The following is a 19,478-nucleotide window of genomic DNA, read 5'->3' on the forward strand; positions in this document are numbered from 1 at the left end:
GAAGGGGCCATTATCTTTCATCAAAACTGTGGGAAAACATATGCATTTTTCATCCTTATTGCATACCATAAACAAATTTGAACTCTACAAATGAAATCAGCCCAAAGTAAACTGTTAGAAATGACAATGAGTCATTTTTCAACAACAAAGAAATTGATTTTCCATAGATGCTCTTTCCTGTTGCATGTAAAGTTCCAGATCCATCAATGCCTAGGTCCCCTGTTTTGACCTGGATATAATTATGGCTGATCACATCGTCACTTGGCTCAGTTTACTATCAGAGCTTGAGGCCACTAAGTTTCCTCCCTATTACCACAGGAATATGACAGGATTTATAGTAAGTTGTGCTGTTACCGAGGCATTTTCTTTAATTAATTTGAAAAACAAAAATAATTCTTTTCAAGAATATGATCTAAGCCTGAAGCTTCAGCTAAGCATATACCTTCCAGTTTAAAAGTTCTATATCTTTTACGATCGTTTTCTGTTTTTTGGTACGCGGGCCTCTCACTGTTGTGGCCTCTCCCGTTGCGGAGCACAGGCTCCGGACGCGCAGGCTCAGCGGCCATGGCTCACGGGCCCAGCCGCTCCGCGGCATGTGGGATCTTCCCGGACCGGGGCATGAACCCGCGTCCCCTGCATCGGCAGGCGGACTCTCAACCACTGCGCCACCTGGGAAGCCCCACGATCGTCCTTTTTAAGTGATGCTTTCAAACATCTAAATTGAAGAGTACCAGACACCCTACTTTTGCAGACAAGATCCACTTCTAGAAAAATCAAAATAGCCGCCAGATCCTCCATTAAGCCTTTTTATTATTTTATTTAGTCACCAAAACCAGCTATATTGTACCAGTTAATTATTGTTTTTTAATAATAGAACTATGGTCATGTGAGATGTTAACAATGGGGGAAGTGGGTGACAGATATAAGGGAACTCTTTGTACTATTTTGCAACTCTTCAATTTTTCTGTAAGTCTAAAATTGGTTCAAAATAACAGGCAAAAAATAAAATAAAAAATATCACAAAATAGCATCCTATTCCCAAGAGTCTGAATACTAGACCTCAGAGAGTAATCATTTGCCTAAAGTCAATTATCATTTCCATTACCTTATGCTACCAATTCATTCTATAAAGTATTTAAGGCAGTTTGCTTGCACAAAATACAAGTTAATAATTGTAATAAAAAAGATAGCTAACATTTTTGTAGCAGTAAGCACATGCCAGAAACTGTCTTGGAACTTGACATAGATCAAATCAATACCTACATCAACCGTAAGATGTAGGTCCCATTCTAATTTCTACGGCACAGGAGAAAATGGAGATGCCAAGGAGACTGGTAACTTGCTCAAGGTCACATATCTAGCAAGTGGGGAAATGAGGATGATACCCAGGATACAGGATGACATTCAAATGGCAGGGAAGAAAGGCAGAAACTAAGAGAGAACATGAAGTGAATCAGGAGGGAGGCAATATGGGTGTTGGGTCAACGGTACAGTTTTCTGAGTACATTCAACAAAAGCCAACCGTATGATCAGGTCGTATCTAGGACCAGCCAGTGCTTCTTCTAGGGATCCTCATACAGGACGCTGATACATATAATTTAAAGAACCTAACTCTCATAGCTTTTGAGGAAATGACAGTGAGTTTTGTGGGAAAGAGTCTTATAACCCGACACACTATGGGCAAATGATGTCAGCGATTCTGTAAAAACAATTTGTAGGTTGTCAATATTACATGCTCCAGGCACATAGCTCTCCTCTTCCCTGACTTAATTCAGGGAAAGTTTTCAGAATATCTGGACTAATATTGTTTCTCTCGGCTGCATTTGTGAGAAGTATTGGATGGACATGAGTCTGAGATTGTGCTCCTAAAGTTCAGGGTTCTACTTCTCTCAATAAACTCACTCCCACTTGCCTTACTATTCTTCTAAACAGGAAGACACACTTCCCCTCACATCATTCTCCCACCCTCCTGGAACGTCCTATAACATGAGGAACCTTATTTACATATCAGGAAACTGGCCCTTCTAGATGAGTAAAAGTCCTATTTACCTGAAATCTAAAATTTTAACTTGCAGCATGATCTTATTTTAGCAGGTGCTTTGAATTGCAATTCATTCAAAATATGCTGCAACATTCCTTGTCTTAATTTTTATTAAGTATTTAAAATCGATGAATTAATTAAAATTCATTATTTAATTAAGCATAACCTTTTCTTGGTGACTTTGGAAGGCCTCTGGGCATCTCCCTGTCCGTAGTCTTCCATCAGGAGAAATTCTCCTGGGGGTGACTGGAAATACGTGAGGCCTGATATGGGCTGACACGATGGCTAGAGAACACAACTGGCATTTTATGGGGAGAAATGGAGATGCTAATTATCCTCAAGTACAGGAAAATTAAGAATAATGCAGAACTCTCCTGTCCAAAATAGTAATGAAAGCTCCACAGAGCAATCCTCTCTTGCAGAATAGTGAGGAGATTCCCACCACAGTAACCCTGAGAGGAGGTCTACAGCCTCTGTGTAAACGTCTTCAGTGACAGTGAACTTGTTTTTCTAATCACCATTGCTAGATACCTGTGGGACACGTATTCAGCTGTTTAGCCAAAATTTCATTTCTACCTATTTCTTTTTGGAATAATATGTCATAGAGAAATTATATGCTCTTCTCAATGAATCACGATTCAAGGATATTTTAATAAATGTTGATGTAACCTGAAAAACCACTTTTGTGTGTAGAAATTGTTTACTTTTTACCAAATTCCCTAAATCTTCATGACACCATGTTATTAGTGGTTCTGTTACTGCCTCTCTGTGTAATTCCTCTACTCTGAAGCAGTGAAAAGCTGGTTGTCCCTGAAGAGCTGTCTTCTACTTTCTCCTTTATGGTTTCGCATATCTCCTTTTTCAGAGAATCTGCTTCTCTCTGTACTCTCAGTCTAGTCTGATGAATAAATTCTACTCTGCTTAGCTGCCTGAATACAATAAGGATTAGAACTAAAGTTACCACGGAAAACCAGATAACTAGGTCCTATATATCAAACTCCAAGATAATTTGTGCCAGATGAAAACAGGAAACGTGTGTCGGCTTTACATTTTCATTGTACCCAGTGATCTCTCTCTTGCTGTTAGCTCACACCAGGGGAGAGAGTCAATATGCTTAGTGTGCATATAGAAATGGGTTTCATGTTGTGGACCTACACCGGTCAGCGGGCAGTGGTTGCCTTTACTGCTGCCTTGAGAATGAATTTCAGCCCAAGCCTCACTTAACAAAAAATAACATCTTAACCGATGAAAATTATTGGGTGGGTCTGAGACATGGCAACGTCAGTGTTGTTGGTACATGTGATATGTATTTGCTGACACTGATACGGTAGAACAACTACTGGTTAGAAGTCCTAAGTCTGGAATTCAAAATTCTGGTGTTAGAACTGACTGTCTGAGTGACACTGGGCTATCAACATCGCTGGGCTAAAACATCATCAATAAAATTGAAATAATAATTATAATTCCCAATTGGGCTGCTGTGCAAATCAACTGAAGTAACTAAGTTCTATAAATATTTATTGAGTACATTCTAATATGCCAGACACTCTGGCATCATGCCAAGAGTAACACAAGGAACGAGTCAAGGTCTCTGCACTTGAGAAGTTAAGAATCAAGTGGGAAAAACAGATAAGTAAGCTGATAATTTCTTTTTTTTTAATTAATTAATTAATTTTTATTTTTGGCTGCATTGTGTCTTTGTTGCTGTGTGCAGGCTTTCTCTAGTTTTGGCGAGTGGGGGCTACTCTTAGTTGCGGTGCGTAGGCTTCTCATTCTCTTGTTGCGGAGCATGGGCTCTAGGCATGCGGGCTTCAGTAGTTGTGGCTCGCGGGCTCAGTAGTTGTGGCTCGCGGGCTCTAGAGCGCAGGCTCAGTAGTTGTGGAGCACGGGCTTAGTTGCTCCGCGGCATGTGGGATCTTCCCAGACCAGGGCTTGAACCCGTGTCCCCTGCATTGGCAGGCGGATTCTTAACCACTGCACCACCAAGGAAGCCCAGATAATTTCAATATAATGTAGTAAAGACACTGATAACTGAATAACAAAGTGTTAACGAGAACACAGAATACAGTCACCCCATCAAGTAGGATGATTTCTGCAACAGCTGATACAAACTCTGATAGAAACTGGCTTTATAAAAAGGAAATCTATTGACTAACATTACAGCCAGGGCTCAGACTGTTGATTCAGCAGCTCAGCAATGTCTTCCAGGACTCAGAGTATCTTTACATCTCTACCCTACTGTACGCAGCAGTGCCTTCATCCTGAAGCCAGACCATACAATGGATCGTGGCAGCAAGTGAAATACCTTGCCTTAGCTGTGTCCCTCTTCTCACATCTCATTGGTCCAAACAGATTTAAATTGACACATTTCTGAACCAATCATCTATAAAGGAAATGGAATTATCATAATTGACTGTGACAAGAATCTGAGGTAGATGGTAACTATAATGTTCACTTGAGGTTCTAGACCAGCTTAAAGAGGTAGAGTGGGAGTGGAGAGATGGTTTCCTGTAAGACATCAATTGAAGTTGTTAAAGGATGAGTAAGAATTAGCCAAAGGAAGAAGAAGCGGATGAGCATCTCAGACAGGGAAATAACATGATCATGACTGTGGAGGCAAATTACCATGGAGGTAACAGATAGAGGCAGCACTTACGGTGAGCTATGGATTTCCTAGATGCTTGTTGTTGACTGAAATCTACCAATGGAATAAGAGAAGTATCATGGTCTTAAGATATTCCTAAATTAACTTTCAAACTATTTTTTCTTTAGTTTATGTTTCTTTGATACAAAATGTATGATTTCTCTAAACATTTTTTTATTTCTACTTCTTAGATATCTCTCCATGGAAAATTATGTTATTCTTTGGGCATGGCATACAGCTCACTAAGTATGGAATGAACAACACAGCACAAAGGGTTATACACTATGAATTCTTAATTTTGAATCATCAATCAGTTAAAGTATACATATAAATTATTTTAATTTAGAAATACAAAACTTTCTTAAGTAAAATATTCTTCTAATTGGTTTTGTGTGGGGTGGATTAGCCTATCCAGGAAAGTTTTGCTTCATTATATTTTCCTGAAAACACTCAAATGGGTACAGACTGCACAGGTTATCCTCTGATTGCATTTACTAATTGAGTCATATTGGCTATCTTATCAGTGGAAATTACTCCATCATACTAGAAGTGTGTTTTAATCCACGTTCTTTACTTTTCCTATGTCTACATAGAGGAGAAAGTAGAGAGATGGTATGTCAGGAGTAACCAGTCAAAGGCCATTTGAAACATCCATATACCACTTTAAAATGCATTTCAGAATGAGAAAGCAAAATTATATCCCTGTGACTAATGTTATAACTAATCCCTGTTAGTAATACTAGTGGAATACACAATGGAAGAGGGAAACTCAGAGCATGTCCAGAAAGTTGAAAGTAATGGGAAGGGTGACAATCTCACATTAATTCCCACTGAAAGGTCGGAATGACCATTTAATCATGTGAACTACATTTTGAAGTATCAGTACAATTTAAGATTTATTTTGCTTTTTGACACAAGGAATGGGAACAGAAAGTAGACTGCCTAGTGAGAATTTCAGAAGAGACAGAAAAAGGAGACAGTCTTTCTATGAGAGACTTAGGCACACTCAGGAAGCAATTTACTCTAAGCTATTTCTAAGTATTATAAATCTGGAGAAATCAGACTGTATTTAGTCTGATTGTAGAATACTGCTGGGTAGTGATGTGAACACAGTCATTTCTTTAGGCATCTCAGCAAAAGAGAAAAGAGACAAAAGCTCTCTTGCCATGTCTAGGTAGGTAACAGAGTGGAAAGAGGATATAATTTAAAATACAATACCTGTTTATCGACATACAACATACAGTAGACATATTTAAAACTACACTGCAGCTCCTCTCTCTTTAGCATTTAAATTGATTCACCAGCTTACATCTACTACCCACCTTCCCGTCAAACATGGATGGGAAAAGTCTGATTAGAATGAGTCTATTTTTCTCTTTTGGATCCCCTCATTGTCACACATTATTAAAGTTTCACCATTAATTTCACTGCAAGACATCTAAATGAAAGGGAATGACGAACTTGGCTACAGGAACTCTCAAACTTACTCTCCTTTACAGTCTGATTCCTGCAGTGTGAATAGCAGCCTGATCTTATTGGCACTTTCAACTGCAATGTCAGGTTCATTTCAAAATTTAATACAACGTATTTGTCATCACCACACTTCCTTCGGTAAGGACACTGACACCAAACTGCTATCAGTTGGTGGTCGGAGAAAGATAGCTTGCTGAAAATGAAAATTCTCTCCTCTAAGCCTAAATAACTCATCTCACATATTATTTGTCTTCTGTTTCTGCAAGAGTACACTATTGCTTTCCACTATTTGATCTTCTAGTAATCCATCTAGGTAACAATAAAGAAATAAAAGAATATTTACTCACTGCTTCCTTCTGGAAAGACAGTAATCTATTTCATGGATTTCAAGAATAATTTCCCCAGTAGGAAAGAAGAAACGACAGATTAGAATCAATACCACTGCTGATTATGATGAAGTGTAAGATATGCCTTTCACTGTTCCAGCCTACCTCCGTTATGTAGTAATGTGATGAGGCTGCCCACAGGCCCCTTTCTGCCTGGAACAGTGTTTCGCAAATTATGGTCCCTGGACCAGCATCGTCAGCATCCCTTGGGAACTTGTTAGAAATATCAGTTCTTGAGCCCCATCTCAGATGTACTGAGTCAGAAACTCTAGAGTGCGGGGTGGGTGGCAGACTTCTGTGCTTTTATAACCTCTCTGAGTGATTCTGAGACATACCATCATTTTAGAACCACTGATCTAGAAGAGAGGAGATAAAGCCACATGTCCCCCAACACAAATAAGTCTGTTAACATCCGAAAAAGTCTGATTGTCTCGTTGTTATTCAGAAACATTCCAATACCCTCTGGAATCACTACAAAATGAAAATAGGAATAACCTAGTCCTCCCCTGAGAGTCATAAAATGACTCGACTGTTGGAAAACAAGACTCAGGAGGATGGTATAAGTTACTAGCATTGCCTAACTGGGAAAGAAATAGGATTCAACGGTGTTTTTTTGTTTTGTTTTGTTTTTTGTTTCTTTACGTTTTCAAAGGGAAGAAAGAAGCAGTATATTGAAGCCCTTCAGATATTACCCAACAATTGATAAACAGTCAGAGTTTCTCAAAATATTGAATGAAATCTCATGAGAGACTGTATCATTTCTTCCTTGTAAGGTGAGTTTTAAATGTCATCAGCACTCTGGTATGATTTGAATTGAACCCTGTATCTCCTACAATAGTGGATCCACTAAGTATCTTTCCAAGCATCCTTGCCTTCGTTTGAGATGTACCATAACCAAACTCTGTGATAAAGATTTATCGGCACGTATTTATTGTATTTATTGGAGAATAATGCCAGGGAACCAGTGCAAGAGTAGGGGAGTGAGACAGGAAAGGGAAGGAGGCTGATAAAGTGTGTATAATTTAAAAATTCAGACCATCAGTAAGTGGTGTTTCATCTCACTGGGAGCTCTATGACACAGCATAGAATATATACCTCAAGGTTATTCCATCTGAGGGGCAAGGGAGTTGGTATTTATACATCAACTCTCAATCACTGCTTGAAGCTTGCTCCCTGGCATTGTTAACTCCCTGGCACTTCTAACTCCATATATGGACAAAGAAGGCTCCAGTGACTGAAGAAATTCCTTAGGCAAAGAGATGCAGGTGGTGTCAGTTGAATTTCTGGCTGGCATGCACAGATATGGTAAATTGCCAATAGGATCTGGGCAGGACACAGTAGTACTTGCTAAGTCTGAGTACTCTAAAAAGCCATTTCTCTGAATTTACATTGCTAATATAAAATGCATGTCCATGTTCATTCTCCTCTCTTTTGAATTCCTCTGAACACCTGGCAGCATAGGGCAAAGATTCCCAAACCTTAGGCAAAGGTTAAGTGTTTTGTTGTGGGTTTTTTTTAACTAAAAATAGAAACAAAAAATTAAGAGATTAAGAAGAAAATGATAGTTACTTTTTTAAAAATAAAATCCCAATTACTATTATCATTTCCAAAATGCACATCTTAATAAACTGTATACTTATTTGAACGAAGCTGCCATTGTTCAAAACTTTTAGAAGACCCATATTTGAAATTTAATTTAGAGGCACTGTATTCTCTATCATAGCTCTCATTGTTTGGTGTCTCTTAAATAGGTTGATTTATTGCAGGAATATACTTGAATGGCAAATACATCAAATACCTGATGAATATCCCTTGTTCTTCCTAAAATACAAGAAAATAAATACTGTGCTGAAACAGTAGTTAGAAAGTCTTGTTAAAAAAAGAAAAATATATACAGAGAAGTAAAGCAATACTCATTGACCAACATGAGATACAACATGATCAAAAGGTTTAAAAAATAATGAGTTGAAAACACAACAGGGGTTCTATTTATTGTTCTGGTGAATCACAAACTATTCCGACCAACAATTTCCCATATGAATGGAGTCTGACCTTATTCTCACAGGTCAGCCCAAGAACATTTCTTGAGATTTAAAGATAAAAATAAACAAAACAAAACTTCCAACTCCAATCACAGACTTAAAAACATGTTTAAACATTTTAATCCAACTCAGGTAAACGATTATTCTAGCATGCTTTCCACCAATTAAATTCATCCCAGAAAAGGCATTTATGGTTGTTAAGGATTGCAAACAAATGTCATTTTAGCTAAGATTAAAGATCACATTTTTGGATTGTTCAAGGTTAATGATACAAGGCAAGAACTCAAAAAAAAAAATGCCTCTAAAAGGAAAAGCCAAGTCCCCCTTAATGATGGAAAATCATTCCTCATGCTTTCTGTGCAAATATATATACCACTTAAGGAAAATATTTGCATGGAGAAGGTCAGTGGAACTGTGAAAATAATAAACCTTGCATGCAAGGGAGTGGTGAAGAGGTACCAGAGAACTCTTAACTCCTTGTACCTGTCAGCGTGTGAACCTTGTTCTTCCTGATGTATTACACTCTTCTCCAGCAGGGGTATTAGCTTTCTACAAGTGCAGAATGTACACTGCATTATCTCTGAATAAAGATGCTTGATGAAATATACAGACGCTTTTTAAAGACAGCTTATTTGGTAACTTATGGAGCAAAATACGTGGCGAGTACTCAGGGTCCGACCACACCAGTGGGCAGTCTGGTGTTTATCCAATGACTCTGCGGTGTCTACCCACTTTGCATCCTGGATACATGAACAGTGATAAATAGTGGTCACCTGCCAGCCACTGGGAATGCTGTCCACTGCCCTGGCATTACGGGGATCTTCTCAACCTGCTCTGGGAAGCTGTCACCTGATGCTAAACCTTAATCTATTGCCAGTGAAACCTAGCAACAATAAACCAGTTACATGTCAGAGAAACAAAGTTGAAAACAGTGAATTAACTTGAAAATCTAAGGGAAAAATATGTCAGCATGCAGTTTGGATCACACTCCATTTACTTTCAAATGCCCGCCTTTTTGTTGAAGTATAATTGGTTTAATATGTTGTGTTAGTTTCCAGTGTAAAGCAAAGTGATTCAGTTACACATATATGTGTATGTATGTAACTGACTGTGCTATACAGTAGGACCTTGTTGTTTATCTATTTTACATATAGTAGTGTTATCTGTTAATCCCAAACTCCTAATTTATCCTTCCCTCCCTCCCCCCCCTCTCCCCTTTCCCATTTAGTAACCATAAATTTGTTTTCTCTGTCTGTGAGTCTATTTCTATTTCATTAGTAAGTTCTTTTGTATCATTTTTTTTTAGATTTCACATATAAGTTATATCATATGATATTTGTCTTTCTTTGTTTGACTTCTTCACTTAGTATGACAATCTCTAGGATTGGAAGAATCAATACTGCTAAAATGACCATACCACCCAAGGCAATCTAAAGATTCAATGCAATCTCTATCAAATTACCAATGGCAGTTTTTGCAGAACTAGAACAAAAAATTTTTAAACTTCTGTAGAGCTGGAGAGGGTGTGGAGAAGAGGGAACCCTCTTGCACTGTTGGTGGGAATGTAAATTGATACAGACACTAAGGAGAACAGTATGGAGGTTCCTTAAAAAATTAAAAATAGAACTACCATACAACCCAGCAATCCCACTGCTGGGCATATACCCTGAGAAAACCATAATTCAAAAAGAGTCATGTACCACAATGTTCATTGCAACTCTATTTACAATAGCCAGGACATGGAAGCAACCTAAGTGTCCATCAACAGATGAATGGATAAAGAAGATGTGGCACATATATACAATGGAATATTACTCAGCCATAAAAAGAAACGAAATTGAGTTATTTGTAGTGTGGTGGGTGGACCTAGAGTCTGTCATACAGAGTGAAGTAAGTCAGAAAGAGGAAAACAAATACCGTATGCTAACACATATATATGGAATCAAAAAAAAATGATTATGAAGAACCTAGGGGCAGGACAGGAATAAAGATGCAGATGTACAGAATGGACTTGAGGACACAAGGAGGGGGAAGGGTAAGCTGGGACAAAATGAGAGAGTGGCATGGACATATATACACTACCAAATGTAAAATAGATAGCTAGTGGGAAGCAGCTGCATAGCACAGGGAGATCAGCTCGGTGCTTTATGACCACCTAGAGGGGTGGGATAGGAAGGGTGGGAGGGAAGGAGATGCAAGAGGGAGGCGATATGGGCATATATGTATATGTATAGCTGATTCACTTTGTTATAAAGCAGAAATTAACATACCATTGTAAAGCAATTATACTCCAATAAAGCTGTTTCAAAAAAATTAAAAAATAAAGTTTTTTTCCTCAAAAAAAAAAAAATTTCTATAGAAACTCAAATGCCCCCTTTGAAATGTAGAAAACCTACTTGTCAATGAGACAAGAAAAACCTATATGTACTCTATACTTAGTAGACTTCTTTTGACCCATACTAATGATTAGATGTGCAGAGGAGAGAAATCAAAGCTAATTCACCAGTCAAAGTACTGGAAATCAGATTCCAAACCAGAATACTCATTCATGTAATCTATAATACAATTTTCTTAATGAAAATAAATATTACTAACAGAATATTTGCTACAATCACAGGCTGGGTGAGAAATAGCAACTTTAGTGAGACTGATTGAAGAGTATCACTAATAAATCAAATAGAGAATGGGTCAAAGTACTATATATCAACAGAGATAGCTGTAGAAATTCATAGATGACTACTTGAATTTTAAGTAGTCTGAAGTAGATCACATTCTTAAACTAACCCACAAGATTTACGGATATCAAAACTGCTATTTCCAGTTACTTACTAGCTTCAATGTGGCATAGATTGTGTAATTTTTAAGTTCCCAAGCTAGTGGTATAAAGGAGCTTCTGAGGAACAGAAACATGTCTTTCCAGTGGCAGGAGTTATGCTCCACAAGACACTGTCAAGAGTCCTACAGAATCTTGGGACTTCCCCGGTGGTCCAGTGGTAAAAGAATCCACCTTGCAATTCACGGGACGCAGGCTTGATCCCCGGTCAGGGAACCAAGATCCTACATGCCATGGGGCAACTAAGCCCGCATGCCACAACTACTGAGCTTGCGCACCTCAACTAGAGAGCCCACATGCTGCAAACGACAGATCCCACATGCTCTGGAGCCCACGTGCCACAACTACAGAGCCCATGCGCCTTGGAGCCCACATGCTACAACTAGAGAGAGAAAACCCGCACGCCACAACTAGAGAGAAGCCCATGAACCCCAATGAAAGATCCCGCATGCTGCAACTAAGACCTGACGCAGACAAAATAATAAAGAAAATAAGTAATTTTTTTTTTAAGAGTCATACAGAATCTTGATCACGGCTGTGTGAGAATCTCTTGGCTCCGCTATCTGAATGGGTTGTAGACATTTTGCAAGGATACTGAATGTTCCTTTTGGCATAAGGGATACGTGGAGTGAGTCAATATGGACAAGCCTTTAAATAAAGGACACAGCAAGTAACCTTGGAAATTATAGCAAGCCTCAAGTCCAATTAGATCTAATATGAGTTTGTTTGATTTTTTTAATCAAAAAACATTTATTTCTTTTGGTCTCATCCATTTACGGATGAATAAACTCTGAAATAAAAGGCCTATGAAACAATTAATAAACTCAGAGTGATGAAAAGGAAAGTATCAAAAGTTACAAGAAAAAATCACAGGAGATTCATTAAATAGATCTCAGTCCTTTTTTTCTCACCAAGCATTTAAATGTGTCAACAATTCTGTCAATTCCTATCACTAAGGAAATGCTATGATGATATGTAGAGGGTCAAACGGGAGCATTTCTCCAGCAAACTTTGATCATCAATCATCCACAACCTCATTGAAGCTGAACTTCAAAAAGTGCAACCAGATCACATTTTCAATTTTTCACTGGACAAAAGACTGCTTCAGTCATCAGGAGGCCAGTATGTTCTTGTAACCACAGCTGTGGCTGTTATCCCACAAAACCCACAAAGATTTCATGAAACCGATCTAAACCAGTAGTAATTCCTACTTATGCCATAAAAATTGAGAGGGTAGGTCAATGCTGAAAACTAGTTATTTCACATGAATAGCAATAAAACTGTAGAATTTCTATAAAATGGTAGAGTTGACAGCTCTGTAAAGAAGTGTTCTACGTTCAGTCACAATGTGTGCGTATGTTGGGGGGGGGTTATTTCCCCACCCTACACTAAGAGAATTCTCCAATACCAGCTGGTTATCCTACTATTCAACTCAATTCTGACACTATCTATCTGGAGGTAGCATCCTATTCCACAGGTAAAGGGCTCAGTCCCATAAGGCCGCCCTCCGCTTAAGACACCGATCTCAAGCCCCGGTTACCTGTGCTTCTGACCAACTGGCTACAAATTGGGGGTTCCAATGACCTCCTCCAACTCAGGATGCCAATCACAAGTCCAACTTGTTCCCTGTAGTTCTGACCAACTGGCTATAAATCAGAAGTTCCCATGACCCCCTTCTTGAGTTTCATTAATTGGCTAGAGAGGCTCACAGAACTCAGGAAATCCACTTTGCTTACTAGATAACCAGTTTATTATAAGAGGATAAAACTTGGGAACAATCCGATGGAAGACATGCACAGGGCAAGGTATGGGAAAGGGCAAGGAGCCTCCCTGCGCTGCTCTTCCCAAATCTCCATGCATTCACCAACCCGGAAGCTCTCTGAACAGTGTCCTTTGGGTTTTTATGGAGGCTTCATTACGTAGGCATGATTGATTAACTCACTAGCCATTAGTGGTTGATTCCGCCTCTCGCCCCTCCCCCTCCCCCCGATATCAGGGGGTAGGGTTGAAAGTTCCAACCCTCTATTCACAGTTGGTTCCTGCGCAACCAGCCCCACCTTTAGGTACTTTCCAAAAGTTATCTCATTCATATAAACCCAGTTGTGGTAGAAAGGGGCTTGATGTGAGTAACAAGACACCAATTTCACCTTCATGGAAGTCATTTCAGGAACGGAGGGCCGGAGACCAAACATTATAACAAAACCTACTCCCACTGTTCTGACTCCTCAGGAAATTCCCGTGGTTTTAGAAGCTGTGTGCCAGAACACGGACCAAATATATATTTCTAGCTATAAATCAGAATCTCACACTCTGCAGTACTGTAGAAGGGACAGTACACATCGTGAAAGAAGTTCCTGGCCCTGTGGCCATAGTATGACAGCCTTGTAAAGTCTCCAGTTCCTGCTATGGGATGACAAATCCTTACAGTCATTTGTCATTGGGTCTCAACCCAACAAATGATTATGTTTCCACAGCTGGAGGTTGGGGAGACGAACTAGTATGGTTATTCTAATCCTCATTATTATTTTCATTTATTTCATTTTTTAAAAGAATGCTCTTTGCACAAATCCCCCAGGACAGAGAACAGTAATAAATGTGCATTACAACTAAGTGAGCTCATAGCTTATTTTGAATGGTTATGTGCCAGACACTTCACTAATCACTTTTATGTAAGTAATTTAATTCTCACAAGCTGAGAGTGAGAGGTAGGTTTTATTATCCCCGCTTTACAGCTGAAGGAAAGGATGCCTCCACAGTTAAATAATTTTCCTGATATTATCTAGCAGAAGAGTAGCAGACTGGAAATTCCAACCTGTCTGCCACTAGAGCCCAGGTTTTAAACATCTATACTACTTTTCTTGAATTCAAAAAGTGATCTTATGGGCTGCTGGTAATAAATTTCACACATGTCACCGCGATTCAAAAATTATTCAGTAATATTAGAAGCCACTGTGTTAACTATTTTAGTCAAAAAGGACTGTAGCTAATATAATCTGGTGTGGCCCTACTTAATTAAACAACTACCTGGCTTCATGAGGTAATCAATTACATCACCTGATAAAATGTATATTTGTCTAAGTAAGGTAATGATTAAAAAAAATGAAGGAACAATGGATGGAGGGAGAGAGGGAGGGATAAAAAGAAGAGGGAAGAAGGAAAGAAAGAAGGAAGTGATGGGGGGGTGGGGAAGGAGAGAGACGGGGTGGGGAGAGAGAGAGAGAGAAGGGGAGAGAGGAAGGAAGGGAACAGGAAATTCACTGCTGAATGTCAACCCTGTGTGGATGCTAATATCCGTTCTGAATCCACTTGGAAATTTCCTTCTGTTCTATAGATTTCTTTACTCCATAAGTCAAAACATTTCACTCCACACGCCAAGAGCATTATAAATTCTGACTTCTCATGGCAGAACTGATTAATACACATACTCGATACTCTTCCAAAAGACCGAATTTTTTTAACTCTATTTAAATGTCACTTTTCTCATCTCCATGGGACTTACATATTTTCTCAATCACCCTTCATTTCACACAACCATCACACCAGAAGCTTGGTGATGAAGGAAAGACATCACTGTTAATAGTTTTGTAAATCTTGACAACTTATACTTTAAAATGGTTCTTTAGAAATGTAAGCATTATGTCTAGAACTGATTCTAATCTAATGTTATATAATTGAAAAGATACAGCTTAGTACTTTTTTTTTTTTCTTTTTAACTCGGAGGGAGCTGCAGCCCTGGAATCTTTACCAGGCAGTATTTGTTAATAATATATAAAAGCATATTACATATCAACGTCAATAAAGGCAAATCAAACTTGTTTTGTACTGATAAGTTGAAGACTCTCCAGCCAATTTCTGTATTCTGTTTGTCTTAATGAATTAAAAACTCCAGAGAGTGCTCTGGGTTCACTGTATTACATTTAGGTATAATCAGACAGTGTTCTTTTGTCATGGAGTACTTGGCCCTGTATTAAGTCAAAGCAGCTTACTCTGCAGCAATAGGTCACTTGACTTAAACGTGAGTATTCAAGAATAGGAAAGACTGTGTTTCTCTCCCTGGGGAAGATGGCCTGAGAGTGGTGACACAATCCTCGTGTTTCTTTGAGTCATACCTTGCTCATTCTGGCAGACAGCCTTCAGGATGCGATGTCCGGGGCCACACTTGCCGTGATCAGGGATACAGATCCCTTCAGATGTCAGCCACTGATAACACACCGGATCCTCACAAGGGACAGATTCCACCAAGTGAGGGCAGTGCCCTGCAGGCCCTGTGGACTCCATGAGGACGTGGCGCTGTCTCATTCTAAATCCTAAAATGAGAAAGAATAAAAGGTTCATGGGATTCCATCCTGATCCAGCAAAGGAAAAGCAGCAGCAGCTAGGAAACTGATGGAAATTTTATTTGTGTACCTACAGCTAACTCTAAAGCATGTATTATTTTTATATGTTTTATGTTATGGGAAATGGGGAGATGAGAAGAGGAAAGGAAAGACAAAAGGGAAAAGAACTGGAACAGAAAATCTGTCTTCTAAGGGTTTACAGCTTAGGAGTTAGAGTGGCCAGGCATAATCAAATGGAGTAATAAACAGCGTATGTCCAATGGTATCAGTAAACCAGAACAAATAAACGAAGACTCACGGAAACAGCCTAAACATAGATAAATCCCCATTTTCTTTTTGTTGTTGTTTTTGACATTCTTGTTACTCTGTATTAAGCTGAAATACATCTATGCTTTGACATATCCCAGGTCACTGTTTCAGGCCCTGAGATCTCCCTGTATCACTCTCCTGAGATTTCCAGGTCAGCCTGCCCTGTGAAGACGGGACATCTTTGGGCTGTACTCCCCACCCTGGCTAGACATGGGTCCCTAGACAATTACTCAGTTTTTAAAAATGTACTGTGGGACTAGGCCCAAAGTTATACCATAATAAGGACGTGAATGGGTCTTACATGCTACAAGCCTACAGAGTCACAAACTCAATGTCAAGCAGGAGTCAAGCAGGTACAAATTGAGGGATGGGATATGGGTCAACCACAAGACTGTAGGGAGTGGTGGGGTCTGTGGTAAAACGGAAGATGTGTGCTTGCTTTAAAGTGTTTGACTATTATTCAGTTTCCATTGACTGTTACCACAAGGAAATGTGAACCCTATGTTGTCAAATCTTCCAATTTTGACTAAGAAGCCAGAAATGCAAGTTATGCTTGTTTTTTATATGACATCTCTCTACTTTTAAATGATGGGAATTAATTTACATTTTAAAAAGCCATGTAAGCTTTAAAAAGCCACTGAGAACGAGATGCAACCCTTTTGTTTGTGAGTTTTCCACCTCTGGCCCTCAGGTCACTTCTAAAAACTAGGCCTACCTTCCATGGATCTCATATCTTACCATCCATCCTTTTATTTATTTTTTAAAAGAAGATGTTGCGGGTAGGAGTTTATTAATTAATTATTTTATTTTTGCTGTGTTGCGTCTTTGTTTCTGTGCGAGGGCTTTCTCTAGTTGTGGCAAGCGGGGGCCGCTCTTCATCGCGGTGCGCGGGCCTCTCACTATGGCGGCCTCTCTTGTTGCGGAGCACAGGCTCCAGACGCGCAGGCTCAGTAATTGTGGCTCACGGGCTTAGTCGCTCCGCAGCATGTGGGATCCTCCCAGACCAGGGCCCGAACCCGTGTCCCCTGCATTAGCAGGCAGATTCTCAACCACTGTGTCACCAGGGAAGCCCCCGTCCATCCTTTAATTCTCCAAATTCAGTCAACGGATTTAATTCCTTTTTCTTTTTTTTAAATGAAACCAATCTTATTACATAATAGCATCTTAAGAAATGACCATTTATTCCTTGGGACAGGTAAAAATAAATAAATAAATAAGAGACTTTTAGGAAGATAGCATGAGAACACTGAATTCACAGCAGAAGACTGTGGTACCCCACCACTCTTCCCACAGGAGGAGGGGAGAGAGATAAGTTTGGGAGCATGAGAGGTAACAAAGCCAGGTGTACCCCTCTCAGTTTGCTAGGGCCATGCCTATTTCCCCACAAATAGTAGTGAGACAAAAAGAATACAAGGCTGAAGGTGTAGTTGGCAAAAGACTGTCTCCTCTTAAGTAGCCAAGAAGGATGGAACAAATGGACACTTGGTTTTAGGCCACAAGATGGAGCCGAACTCCCTTAGAATATTGCAGGGCTGGGCAAGTATTTTAGATACAAAGTTGCAAGGGCTTTATCGGTTTTTTTTTTTTGGTTCAGGGTTAACCCACGAGCTCCTTTTAAAAGACAGACTCTTACGTTATGGATTGACCACCTGTGGGCAGGCATCATTTGGCCAGTCAGAGAACATATCCTCATGGCATTGAAAATATTAAGGTCAGAAGCAATTAAAACAATAGATGGCTTCTGCTGCGCCTCATACCTCCAAGTTTATGTCATTTATTAGTCAAAATAAAACCTGCAGGAAAATTCAGCTCCTTTCCCGGGCCGCCTTGAGAAGAGCGGCAGGAAACACACAGAGCTCTAAACTACACTCGACGGCCATCAAACTACAATGACCTCTGAGGCCTCATTGCCACACAGCATGGATGACCCCTGAGCCCTCATTGCCACACAACTTGGATGACCTCTATTCTTACATGTAATGTCCATATGCTGCTTATTTATTGTCTTCTGCTTGTGCTTGTTTAGTTTATATCTTTGAGCAAGACACGGCATGGGGCTCCATGATTTACAATGTTTGACACCCGGCCCAGAAACTTAGCGGTCTTTACGGAGGGATGCTGAGTGTTCTATTACCTAGAGCTTAACACCAGTAAGGGGCAGGTGCAGTTTTCCTCTATAAATCAAGTTGCATCTATCTCGCCATAAATCTGTAGATTACATCTCCTCAGTCAATAAATTCTTGCAGTCACTCATTTGTGCTGCCCTTGTCCTGAATCTAACTAGGATCACATCAAAGCACAAGCTCAGCATAAACAAAAACCTTGGATTCTCTTGTTAGCTCTTAACTATAATCACACACTGGTGTTCATGGCCGCAGTAGACATCAGGCTTCCTCTGGGTACTTCTGTTCTGAGAGATACACAACCGCCAAGTCCACAGTGGCTGGGCCCAGCCAACCGTTTACCTTCATTCACTGAATTCCACACTAATCAGATAGTACCATTCAGTAAACAGTAGCTGCTGTATGGAGATCGCTATGATACACTGTGGGAAGCCACAGGAGGAACAGAAGACATAAATCTATTCTTCACAGAGCCCACAGTCCAACAAGTCAAAAAGCACATATATTAACTAAGCATCCACCCTATACCAAGACTGTGATAGCCACTTTACTTCTATTACCCCAAATTAATAAACCCCCTACGCAATTTCATAAGTTACTATTCTCATTTTACATATGTGAAAACTAAGATGAGATGATAACTGATTACTTCTCCTAAGGCACATAACTGATTCAATGGACACGTATGAGGGATAAATTAGGAGGTCGGTATTAACATATACACACTACTATATATAAAATAGATAACCAACAAGGACCTACTGTATAGCACAGGGAACTATACTCAATATTTTGTAATACCTATAAGGGAACAGAATCTGAAGAATATACACACACACACACACATACACATATATATGCATATATGTACATATGTATACATATATGCATACATATACATACATATATATAACTGCATATATACATATATACGTATAACTGTGCTGTACACCTGAAACAAAGTATTGTAAATCAACTATACTTCAATTACAAAAATGGATACGTATGAAATTCAGCTGAGGTCTTCCTGAGTTGTTACCTCTTCACAAGAAAGAATTAAATTCAGCTCCTGTGTATGATGTGTTCTAGCCCCACTTAGAACAGTGAATCTGACAGGTACAATGGATCATTTCCTTAAAATAAAGCTGTGCAGATTACATATCAGAACTTTAGGTCCTGAGTAGCAAGAAGGAGTTCTAATAATCGCTTCCTGGCCACAGATTCAGTTCACCTTTAGTAAAACTATATTTGCACGGTTTTTCTCTGTGAACCCAAGGATTTAGTATATAT

General features: G+C 39.4%; 1 protein-coding gene across 1 annotated transcript in view; it reads right to left on the reverse strand.

Annotated features, from left to right (window-relative positions):
• The window catches only part of THSD7B (thrombospondin type 1 domain containing 7B), a 764,324-nt gene that overhangs the window by 466,278 nt on the left and 278,568 nt on the right, over window positions 1–19,478 (reverse strand). Inside the window, exon 6 of the mRNA XM_033860221.1 lies at window positions 15,529–15,726. Coding sequence (XP_033716112.1) covers window positions 15,529–15,726 — 198 coding nt within the window. The remainder of the gene's footprint in view (window positions 1–15,528; window positions 15,727–19,478) is intronic.

Source organism: Tursiops truncatus, chromosome 7 (assembly GCF_011762595.2).
Source record: "Tursiops truncatus isolate mTurTru1 chromosome 7, mTurTru1.mat.Y, whole genome shotgun sequence".
Lineage (NCBI taxonomy): Eukaryota > Metazoa > Chordata > Mammalia > Artiodactyla > Delphinidae > Tursiops > Tursiops truncatus.